Raw genomic sequence first — 12,294 nt, 5'->3', positions numbered from 1 at the left:
ATATCCAAACAATCATTAAGTGTTCTCATAATTTTAAAATTTTGTATCCAATAAAACTATATTACATAAATCGAAAAAGAGAAAGTAATTTTTTTTAAAAAACAATTAACTTGATAATAAACATTAAATTAATAGGAATATTAAAATTCTCATCATAAATAATAATATAACTTAAATCTTCCAAATATACATCAACCATTTTCTAGGGCGTAACCACAAGCCGGCCGCCGCCCTATGAAATGCCAAATATATTATCAAAGAAAAAGATAGTGAATTAAATTTAACATATTAATTCAATTAACAAAAAGCAGAAGCAAGAAATTAAATGAATATGAATTTAAAAAAGGCAAGTAATTAAATGAATATAAACTAAAAAAAGGCAAGTTTGATGAAATCATAAAGGAATTTAGAAAGTTGATGGAGGCCAACTATGATATAATACCAAGAAGATTCTAGCTAACAATGATTACATTTCATACCATATTTTCAAAAATTGAAAGTAAATTATTTCAAAAATAATACAAATAATTATAGCTAAATTAGCGGTTTGAGGTTGTCGTGGACCCCATGATTAGAGAGATAACGAGCTGGCAAACCAAGTCATAGACAGTCTGTTCCTTACCCCTCACCCCTCACCCCTCACCCCGACTCCCACTCCTACCCCACCACGTCTATACAACATATACATATACATACACTCACCATCACCATTTTCTACCATCACTTCCTCCACAACTTCATACCCACGTCTAAAAATACCTTCTTTACCCCTTCTCTATTGAGATTTTTATTGTAGGATCACCGGAAAATCAAGAAATGGCTGAAGAAACCAAGAAACCTGCTTCTGAGGAAACTACGCCGGCGACAACTCAAGAGGTTGTCGTCTCTGATGTCCCCGTGCCGGAAAAGGAATCCACCCCTCAATCTGAACCGGTACCTGTTCCTGAGACACCGGAAAAATCTGCTGTTCCGGTGCCTGAGGAAACTGAAGCTGCAACTGTTACGGAAAAAGCTCCAGTTACTGAATCTGCTTCGTTTAAGGAAGAGAGCAATAAAGTTGAGGAACTACCAAATCCTGAGCAAAAGGCTTTAGCGGAGTTGAAACAGTTGGTTCAAGATGCTCTGAACAAACATGAATTCACTGCTCCACCACCACCCCCGCCGGTCAAGGAGGAGGAGAAGAAACCAGAGGCTGAAGCAGCAGAACCTGTAGCTGCTGCTGTGGCAGAGGAGGAGAAAAAGGAAGAATCTGAACCCAGCACCGATGCTGCACCAGCTGAGACTCCGGCCATCGCGGAGCCGGTGAAGGAAGAACCACCAGTTCCAGCGGCGGTGGTAGAAGAGAAGAAAGAAACTCCACCTGTAGTGGAAGAGAAGAAAGAAATTCCACCTGTAGTAGTGGAAGAGAAGAAAGAAACTCCACCACCAGCAGAGGAGGAGGATGGTTCTAAAGCCGTTGAAGAAATCAAAGAGACGATTGTTGAAGTGACTGCCACCAGTACTGCACCGGTGGAGGAGACAGCAGTTCCGGCAGAAGAAGTCCCAGCAACAGAGGAAGATGTAGCACCAGAAGAAGTTTCCATCTGGGGAATTCCTTTATTAGCTGATGAGAGAAGTGATGTGATCCTTCTCAAGTTCCTCCGAGCCAGAGATTTTAAGGTGAAGGAAGCTTTTGCTATGCTGAAGAGTGTGGTAGCATGGCGTAAGGAGTTTAACATTGATGAACTTTTGGAAGAAGATCTGTCAGGACTAGGACTAGAGAAAGTGGTGTACAATCATGGTGTGGACAAGGAAGGACATCCAGTGTGTTACAATGCATTCGGGGCATTTCAGGACAATGAATTGTATCAGAATACTTTTGCTGACAAGGAGAAAATGAACAAGTTTCTTAGATGGCGTATTCAGTTCATGGAGAAATCAATCAGGAATCTTGATTTTAGCCCTGATGGCATATGCACTTTTGTTCAGGTTATTGATCTCAAGAATTCACCTGGACTTTACCTTTACAAGAAAGAACTTCGCCAGGCTACCAACCGTGCACTTCAGTTACTCCAGGACAACTACCCTGAATTTGTTGCCAAGCAGGTATACTTTCGTCTGTTTCAATAATAAATGCAATACTACTGTATCAAAGTATCTCATCATTTCTATTAAGTACGGTCTATTCTAACACTTGTAAAAAGGGGGGAAATCTTTAATTTATTACGTAACTTTTACTTTGTCAATTGTGAATTAACTGGACGGACTTTGATGTTGATGGTAATGATGAAGGTATTCATCAATGTGCCATGGTGGTATCCAGCTTACTACAGAATGATCAATGCACTTTTCACTACCAGGACCAAGAGCAAGTTTGTGTTTGCTGGTGCTTCAAGATCTGCTGAGACTCTCTTCAAGTCAGTGGACTACTCTTTTTTAACTTGTGGTGTTTTCTTTCAATTGAATGATGATCTTCAACCTAATATTGATCTGTGTGTTGACAATCAGATACATTGTCCCTGAGCAAGTTCCAGTTCAATATGGTGGACTTAGCAGGGAGGGTGAACAGGAATTCACCATTGCTGACCCTGCCACTGAGGATACCGTTAAGCCTGCTTCCAAACACACCATTGAATTTCCAGTTACTGAGGTAAACTAACAACCTCTATGCTAAAACGTATTTGTCAGAGTATATTGAATGATATTCAAGAGATTAAAATTTGTAACTTGCAGAAGAGTAATTTGGTGTGGGAAGCAAGAGTGGTTGGATGGGATGTGTGTTATGGAGCTGAATTTGTGCCAAGTGCTGAAGGCGGATACACGATCATCGTCGAGAAATCAAGAAAGATTGCAGCAGCAAATGAAACAGTGATCACCAACAACTATACCGCGCCAGAAGCAGGCAAAGTGGTGCTTACATTTGATAACCAAACATCTAAGAGGAAGAAGCTTGTCTACAGATCCAAGACCAAGCCTTCTGATTAAAACAAACATATGTTGTTGAAAAGCTTTCAAAGATCAAATCACATAGTGGAAAATAAGGAGAAAGGGTTCTGTTCTTTTGTTCTTTCATAGCTTTTAAAAATTCTATTTTTCTTGTTGATATTAAATTTAATTTTGAGTGTGGGATATTTATTTGTTTTTGGATTGTTTTGCTACAAGTAAGTAAGGGGTTTGCAATGGATGGAGAAGAAAACAATGTATACAGAATGTGGTTGTAATGTGTTGGTTGGAATGTGGACAGAAAAACTTTGATTACTAGCTGTTGATATATTCTTGTAAAATTGTGTGTAAATATGGTGTTCTTGTCTTTACTGTTCTCTCTCTTTTTGTGCATGTTGCTGTTAATTAATGTTTCCCTATATTCCTTTGTCACTTTGTTCATAAGAATTTTGTTCTTTTTTCTGTCTTTTATGTGATCATTTCATTATGTGATATTTTGTTTACTATTACTATATTTCAAACTCCTCTTAACAGTAAACTACTTGATCATTAATTGTTTTGTACATTTAATGTGATGCTAAAGTTAGAACTTGGAAGATTAGGCTTAAACTTGGGACCACTTATTTAAAGCATAGTTGGCTTACCTCTCCCTCCTATTCTATTTTTATACTCTTATTTTTTTTTAGTTTTTTTTTTTTTTGGGGAATTTTTGTTTTGCTTGTAAAGATCTTTATAAGAGAATTGAAAAGATGGTTTTGTTTTATTCAATTTGTAAGTGTTCGTAATAGCTCATTTTCTCGTCTATATCAAACCAAACAAATACAAGAGTTACAATAATCACTTGCATATATTTTTATTTTAAATTGATAAATTTAAATCAATTAACAGGATAAATATTTTTGTAAGTATTCATTAATAAACTTGTTTTAATTTTTATATTTTTGTATAAGAGATTTTTATTTTTATACCTAACAAATTTTTATTTTTATACCTAATAGGTTTAAAAAGAATCATTTTCTTTTATTTAATTTATAAGGGGCAATAAATATTATTTCATCGGCCAAGTTTGAATTAAATCCATTCAGATAAGAACTTTATCGAACTTATGTAAACAAAAATTAATACTATCAATATTTAACATGATTTGATGGGACATTGCATTTTAAAAAAATAATAAAAAGGCATATGGGAATCACTTGAGTGGGATAATTGATCGTAGAAACTGTTTCTCTTTTGAAAAAGTGGAAACAAAAAATGCTTTAGAATATGAAAAGCTGGAGAAATACTGTCCAACCACTTTATTTTTATTAGAAGAAAAGGATGAAAACAAATATCTGTATGAAGATCTGTCTTTCACTTAACATAGTAATCTTAGCTTTAAGATTCTTAGGACCATTTGGCAAAGATTTTATAAGTTTTTTTTTTCTTTTAAATATTTTCTTTTAGCAAAATCTGTTTGGCTATAGAATTTTTGTACTTCAAAACAAAAAGCCAAAAAACTCCATTACAATTTGTCTTGAGAAAACATGATTTAGCTAACATAAGTTTTTCATCGATGGTACCTTAATTGCTTAATCCAACTTTAGCAAGATATTTGTTCATAGGACAGAGAAAATCATTTATTGATTTAACGACTTACAAAAAATTAAGCTAATCAATGTTATCATTTGATTATGTTATATACTCTAATGTGTGAAACACTGAAGCTAACTATTTTGGTTGTATTTTGTTGTGGTGCAAATATGGATATAATTTGTGTAATGACTTTTGCATAATGTGTTATCCAATTTACTGTAAAATCAATAATTTTGATAATTTTTAGAATTTATAAATATAAATTATTGTTTCATGTTTATTTTTCTTAAAAAGTAAAATATATAAAAATTATGACCAAATTTTTTTTATCCAAATTTAATTTCCCCAAAATATTTGAATATGACCAACGCTAGTATGTAATTTGCTTTCGATTAAGGTGGAACCTGAAAAGATAAAAGACTATCATTAAAGTTAGACTACTAATTATTGTGCCCACCAAACTTTACTTGAGAAAATGAGTGAACATCATCCTTTGATAATTTGAATTAATTTGAATAGAAAGAGAATTCTTTTTAATATAATTTCATGTTCCAGATGTAAAAATAAAAGTTTATGATTAAAAAAGAGGATAAAAACTAAAAAATATATATTTTAATAAAGACGTATGAAACTAATTGATGGATACTAGAAAAGTGAATAAATACAAAGTTTTAATATGGTTAGTTCTTCTCTCGTTATCGATGAGTAGTTTTAGGTTTGATGACCCTAATTTTGTAAGGAAAGTGAAAGAGACCCACCAATAATGTTATTTGGACACTCATGATACAACTGTTTCTCTAAACCAAAAATATTCTTGGTGGAAGTTAAAATCTTTTGCCTCTAATTCTTGATACCTTTCCTAAAAAATGAGGAAAATTGTGGAGGGGGGAATTATTAAGAAATCAGTTGGAAATTTGTGCTAATTGAGATATTTACAAGGAGTTTAGAGAGAAAATGACAAAAATGGTTCTTTATCTTGGTAGTACGTTCATAATAGAGATATTAGTTGAGTAATTTTAGTCTTTTAAGTTTCTTCAAATTGAGTATTTTTTATCTTCACTAGATAATTATCAAGTTCTGAGTTTTGATTAAAAAAGTATTTTATATTTTAATTAAATTTAATAATTACAATTTGATAAATATTTGACTGAGATAAAAATGTTTATTTTTGACAAATTAAAAAAATTAAAATAGCTTTATTGACACTTGTGAAACTATTTTAAACCTACTATCAAAGATAAGAAACAATATTTCTCATTTTCTCGAGTTTAAAGGAAGATCATCAGTTTCTTGGATGCTTTTGTTTCAAAATAAAACAAGAAGTTTAAATGACAAATAACTCTTCTTTCTTCAAATTGTCTGTAATTCTTACACCTTATTTGGATGGTTATTACCTGTTGTATTGTATTGTATTGTTACTTTAAATATAATGTTTGTTTTGATTGTTACTTAAATTCTATTGTATCGTATCGTTTAAACTCATCGTTAGGTAACGACGAAAAGATCCATTTTATGTAACGACCGATTTGGTGTGATCCGTCGTTACCTTAATATTTTCTTCTCATTTTATCTTTATTTATTATTCAATAATTATATTTCATCTTTTACCCTACATTTTCATAATAGATCTACCCCTTATCCTATCTTTCTTGTAGGTTAATTTATCATTCAAATTATAGATGTAACATTATGTAATAATGGAGAACGATACAATCTATCCAAATATTGTATTCATTAAACAAATACGGTACAATACAATATAATATGAAACAATATGTAACAATCATCCAAACAAAGTGTTAAATGACTTAGGGGTTGTATGGTTGAATGTATAAGAATAATCCTAAATATATACAGTGTATTAGTGATGTTTCTATTAGTTATGAAGAGATTATTTCTTATGCATTATTTGGTTTGGTGTATCAAAAATAACATGCATTACATAATTTCTAAAGAAAATTATTTACAAAATAACCCTCCACAAATATGATAAAAAAGAGAGTTTTTGACTAAAAACATACTTAAATTATACCCCCAACTTAAACTACATCCTTAAATTATCCTTTTTAACAAAAAACATCCTCCAAGTATTTAAAACTTAACAATTTTCATCCCTCTATTAAAATTTGTCAAAAAATTAGCGAATTCCACACAAAAACATATGCAATTCATAGTATTCTCATAAAAAAAATCTATAATATTATTACCGATTGGAAAAAGCATCGAAAAAAAATTTGAGACTCGTATTTTCTGTTAAAAAAATAATGTTAGGACTGTGTGAGTCTACGAGGAGACATGATCTCCTCTTCTCCTTTACCAACTGAATGAAGTTGGAGCTTAATTTCACACAATCTTCACCTTGCAAAGTCAAAATGTCGTTAGAACAATAATTTTTTGGGCAAATTGATAATTGAGGTGATCAAGATTCAGGTAATTTTGATCTCTAGTACTCAAATTTCATTTTTCATTATTAGAAGTAAAAGTCTCACCACTTTTTGCAGATTCAATGAAAACAAAACATTTTCATTGATACTTCTTTGATATCAAATCAAATGAAAAGTAAATAAAAATAAAGTTGCTAATTCAAAGGAAGACAATGCAAAATGTTGTTACTAAAACAATTATAATATTATTTTAGATGTATGTAGAATGAACATAATTGATTTATTGGGTGATTTAGAGAGTTTAATTTGTTGAGAGTAGTGTGAACCGTACATGTTGTTGTGAAGACCTTGTTAATTTTTGACAAATTTTAACAAAAGGATGAAAGTTGTCAAATTTTAAATAATTAAGAAATGTTTTCTGTTAAGAAAAATAATTTAAGGATGTAGTTTAAGTTGAGGGTATAGTTTAAGGATGTTTTTGTAGAAACAGTTTTAGGGGCAATTGTGTCTTTAACCATGCTAATGCACGCATTAAAAGCCTTTGCATTACTTATGCCACATGGATTTCTATTTATTAATAATACACACCTCAATACACAAGAAAATGTATAGATAAGTTCAAAAAATGAACCAAACAAGATACTACTAATACACAAAGTTGCTGCATGCATTAGTTTTCTGATACACTTTACAAATGCAAAAATAAAATAAAAATAAAAATAAATTCTAATCTTATGGAAGGAAAATGTAACCAAAATTTTGCATTTGAGAATTTCATACCATTTTCAAATATGCATATCTTTAAATCTTCTAACTTTTAGATCTTCAAATCTTCAAACCTTTAAACTTTCAAGTATTCAAACCTTCATATACAATTCTTCAAATATTCACATGCTTTCAATCTTCAAATATTAATATCTTCAATCATCTAGTGTTCAAATAATAAGATGATTAGGGAATTAATTTAATCATTGTCATTAATTCATTGTTCAAGAGTTAGTTGTAGAGTTAGTTATAAGTTGGTTAGATGGCTCTTAGGATGACACGTGCGATGACAAAGTTAGTTGAGTCATTCACATGTGGTATGATCCTTCTAAATTTAGTCTATAAAAGCATTAATGAATGGTTTAATATGTAGTTTTTGATTTGTCAAGATGAATAATATCTTCTCCCTTCTTTCGGTTCTTAACTTTTCTCTGTTCATCTCTTTCTTGAGAGCTTCTAAGCTCATAGTTTAACATGGTATCAGATCATTCGATCCTGGTGCGATAGCTTAAATTAGTTATTTCTTAGCCGTGTAGTTGCGTGGTTGAAGGTTGCAGTAATGAAGATCACAAAAATTGATCAGAATGATCTTTTGTACATTCGCAAGTCAGATGCTTTAGGAGTTGTGTTGATACTCATTAAACTGACAGGTTCTGAGAATTATGGGGTCTGAAGCAGGTCGATTAGGATTGCATTACTAGGGAAGATGAAGTATGATTTTGTTACAAATGCTTGTACCAGAGCTTTGTACAAATATGAGTTACATGAACAGTGGAAAACTTGCAATGTAATTATGTTATCCTAATTGATGAACATAGTCAGTGAGGATCTTCTTAGTGGAATTGTCTATGCCACAATGACTTTCTCAGTTTGGGCACACCTGAAGGAGAGATTTGATAAGGTGAATTGCATAAGGATCTATTAGCTGTACATAGAGATCACCACACTTACACATGGTACAAATTTAGTATCTCTTTACTTTACAAAGCTGGAGACTCTTTGGGGTAAATATGATGTTGTGGTTCCTAATCCCACCTGTGCATGCCCTCAGTCAAAGGATTATGTTGACCACCTACATCAATTGAGATTAATTCAATTTTTGAGTGGCTTGAATGAGTCTTATGAAAAGGCTCATAGACAGATCCTACTCAAAGGAGTCACACCTTCCATAAATCAAGCCTATGTTATGATTATAAAAGATGAGATCCAACATTAAAGCTATATGGAAAATGTAGTTTAGAAACCAGATCTAATAGTTATGAATGTGTATAAGAACCAATGAGGGAATACCAAAGGAAATGAAATGTGAGTTTTTCCATTTGATTGGTCACACCAAAAACAATTATTACAAATTGATAGGCTATCCCAAAGACTGGAAACAAAGAAGGAAGTCTGGTAATCTGAGAAACACATTAGGTTCTTCTCACACTGGTGTCTATGGAAAACAATTTTTAGCTTGCAACATAAGGAGTTCAGTAGGTCCTTCACACTATGGAGGATAACACTCATCAAATCATGTATCTGGTGGTGGATTTTTTAATCATTCTCAGGCAGCCATTCAGGAGGAGGATAAGGCCTTCCCAAAGGGACATGCATTCACAGGCCAAAAGTTAAGTAAATTATGGAGATGCTGAACAAGGAAGTGAATGACTCTAAGATAGTCAATATGACAGGTATTGCTACTTATTTACTATAAAATGTTTTTGCACAGGATTGGATAGTGGATTTTGTTGCATTCCATCACATTATAGCAGATAACACTTATTGACAAAGAGTCACAGTCTAACTAAGTCATAACAGAACCTAGTACATCTACCTACCGGTGACAGGGTAAAAATTAGTCACATTGGTGAGACATTTATGTTTGAAAATGAGAGTGAAAAATGTCTTATATATACCAAACTTCAAGTTCATCCTCTGTTAGGCTCAAAAATCACAAAGGAACTATCTTGCTTGGTATCTTTTTACCCTAAATTTGTATTTTTCAGGACCTCTTCAATGATAGGGTTCTCTTGATGTAGTCGTTCATTTTGATGTTTATGCTTTGATTTATCACGATGCTACCTTCTCTTTTTTGACGCCAAATATGGCTATGAGATTTGATATTTCTCCAGATGTGTTGTTAGAACCCTATTTCTGTCTCTACTCCTATTAGTGAATCTACCGTGACTAAGAGAGTCTTGGAAAGTTTCCTTCTTCTTATCCCATAGAGTCACTCATGTTGATCTTGTAGAGATCGATAGGTTAGATTTTGATGTTATTCTTGGAATGGATTGGCTTCATTTTTTTTTATGCTTCTGTTGATTGTAGAACTCAAGTGGTTAAGTTTCAGTTTCCAAATGAGGCCGTTCTAGAGTGGAAAAAGGGAAATTCTCTGCCCAAGGGTAAGTTTGTTGCTTGTCTTAAAGCTAGAAAAATGATTTCTAAGGGTTGCATATACCCTCTTATTCGGGTTAGGGATACAGATTCTAAAACCCCTATTCTTGAGTCAGTCCCCATTGTAAATGTGCTTTCAAAAGTGTTTCCCGATGATTTACTAGGTGCTCCTCCCGAAAGAAAAATAGACTTCGGTATTGACGTTCTCCCAAATACACAATCTAACTTTATTACTCCTTACCATATGGCTTCGATAGAAATTAAGGAATTAAAGGAGTAATTGAAATATTTGTGGGATAAGGATTTCATCCGACCGAGTATCTCTCCACGAGGTGCTCCAGTTTTGTTTGTTCGAAGATGTATGGTTCACTTCACATGAGTAGTGATTACCGACAATTGAACAAGTTTACCATTAAGAATAAGTATCCTTTTCCAAAGATTGATGATTTGTTTGATTAACTCAAATGAGCGAGTTACTTCTATAAAATTGACCTTCGATCGAGTTATCACCAATTGCAGGTAAAAGATAGTGACAATTCCAAAGACAATTTTTCGAACTCGATATTGTAATTATGAGTTTTTGGTAATATCATTTGGTTTAACTAATGCTCCAGCCACATTCATGGACTTGATAAATAAAGTGTTTGGAAAATATCTTGATATATTTATGATTGTATTTATCAGCGACATATTCATATGCTCGTGAAGTGAGGATGAGCATGCCGATCATTTGAGGATTGTGTTAAAAGTCCTCAAGAAGCGACAACTCTTTGCAAAGCTTAGTAAATGGGAGTTTTGGTTGAGATCTGTGGCTTTTCGTGGTAACATTATTTCTAGTAAAGGTATTGAGGTAGATTCTAAAAAGATGGATGTGGTTAAGAGTTGTCCTAGACTTCTATCTCCTTCGTACATTCGAAGTTTCTTGGGTTTGGATGGATATTTTAAAAGGTTTATGGAAGGGTTTTCTTTGATTGCCTCTCCATTGACTGTATTGACCAAAAAGAAGGTTAAGTTCTAATGGTTGGAAGTGTGTGACAAGGGTTTTCAAGAATTGAAAGATAGATTTACCTCTGCTTTGATGTTGACTTTACCTGAAGGCTCCGATAGGTTTGTTGTTTATTGTGATGCTTCCAGGATTGGATTAGGGCGCGATCTTATGCAAAATAGGGAAGTTGTAGATTATGCTTCAAGGCAACTTAAGATTCATGAAAAGAACTATCCTACCCATAATTTGGAATTAGCGGCGGTTGTTTTTGCCTAAAAAATTTGGAGGAATTATTTGTATGGTGTCCATGTTGATGTATTTACTGACCACAAAAGTTTGCAATGTGTATTAAAGCAAAAAGGATCTAAATCTTCGCCAACGTAGATTGCTAGAACTTTTGAAAGACTATGATATGAGTGTCCTTTATCCCCCCAAAAAAGCCAAAGTGGTGGCTGATGCCTTTATTTAGTTATCAATGAGTAATGTGGCACATGTTGAGGATGGTAAGAAATAATTGGTTTGTGATGTCCATAGATTAGCTCAACTACTAGATAAGGGTGTTGTTGTTGTTCAAAATGGCTCGACATCGTCTTTTGTGTCGGATGTGAATGCTAAGCAGAGTCTTGATCTAAATTCGGTTGAGTTGAAGGAAGATGTTGTAACATTCTGTATTCAAAATACCAAAATAGCAGCTTTTTAAGACTTACAGGTACTATCCACGAGGACCTAACCACGGGCCGTGAGTCGAGCCACGAGTTGTAGGTGGGCCATGTAGAGGGCAACCCAAAATTTGTCCAGGCCATGGACCACAGTGGGACATACGAACCGTAGGTGGGACCACGCCCCGTGCACGTGGTCCAACAGCCGTTGGTTCAAGCAAAAGTCTATGACCATGGACCACGAGTGTGCAAGATGGACCGTTGCTCCATCCACGGTCTATCGGTGGTGAGTCATGGGTCAGGGCTGGCAGTTAAGTTTCAAGGGTAGTTGGGTCTTTTCCTAATTAATTAGTTCATATACTATGTCATTTTGCCTAAGTCTAGGACCCCTATATAAGTCTTTTTACCCCAAATTCACCCCATTTAATTCATTTTTCCAATTTCTCGAAAAAACCAACTCCTCTCAAATATTCTCTCTAGAAACTTGAAGAAGAAGAAGAAGAAGGATCCATCTAGGGTTCAAGCTAAGGTTCCAATTTCTCCATTGAAGATAAGCAATTGGACTTGAGGTATGAGAGTTTTCATTCATGGATTCCTTCCATCCATGGAGTTTCTGAATTCCTCTATT

The 12,294-nt window shown here is 33.5% G+C and overlaps 1 protein-coding gene across 1 annotated transcript; it reads left to right on the top strand.

The window, feature by feature from the left end:
• Nucleotides 1-764: 764 nt before the first annotated feature.
• On the top strand, nucleotides 765-3,240 carry LOC125809230 (patellin-3-like). Its single transcript, XM_049488890.1, has 4 exons — nucleotides 765-2,085; nucleotides 2,272-2,396; nucleotides 2,488-2,629; nucleotides 2,713-3,240. Exons 1-4 carry the CDS (start codon nucleotides 817-819, stop codon nucleotides 2,962-2,964), a joined length of 1,788 nt encoding a protein of 595 aa, XP_049344847.1. The 5' UTR covers nucleotides 765-816; the 3' UTR covers nucleotides 2,965-3,240.
• The last annotated feature ends 9,054 nt before the right edge of the window (nucleotides 3,241-12,294 follow it).

The sequence above is a fragment of the Solanum verrucosum genome, unplaced genomic scaffold (genome assembly GCF_900185275.1).
Source record: "Solanum verrucosum unplaced genomic scaffold, falcon-dt-bn FXZP01000062.1, whole genome shotgun sequence".
Lineage (NCBI taxonomy): Eukaryota > Viridiplantae > Streptophyta > Magnoliopsida > Solanales > Solanaceae > Solanum > Solanum verrucosum.
Note: the sequence above shows the minus strand (reverse complement) of the source record. Positions and strands in the feature narration are given on the sequence as shown.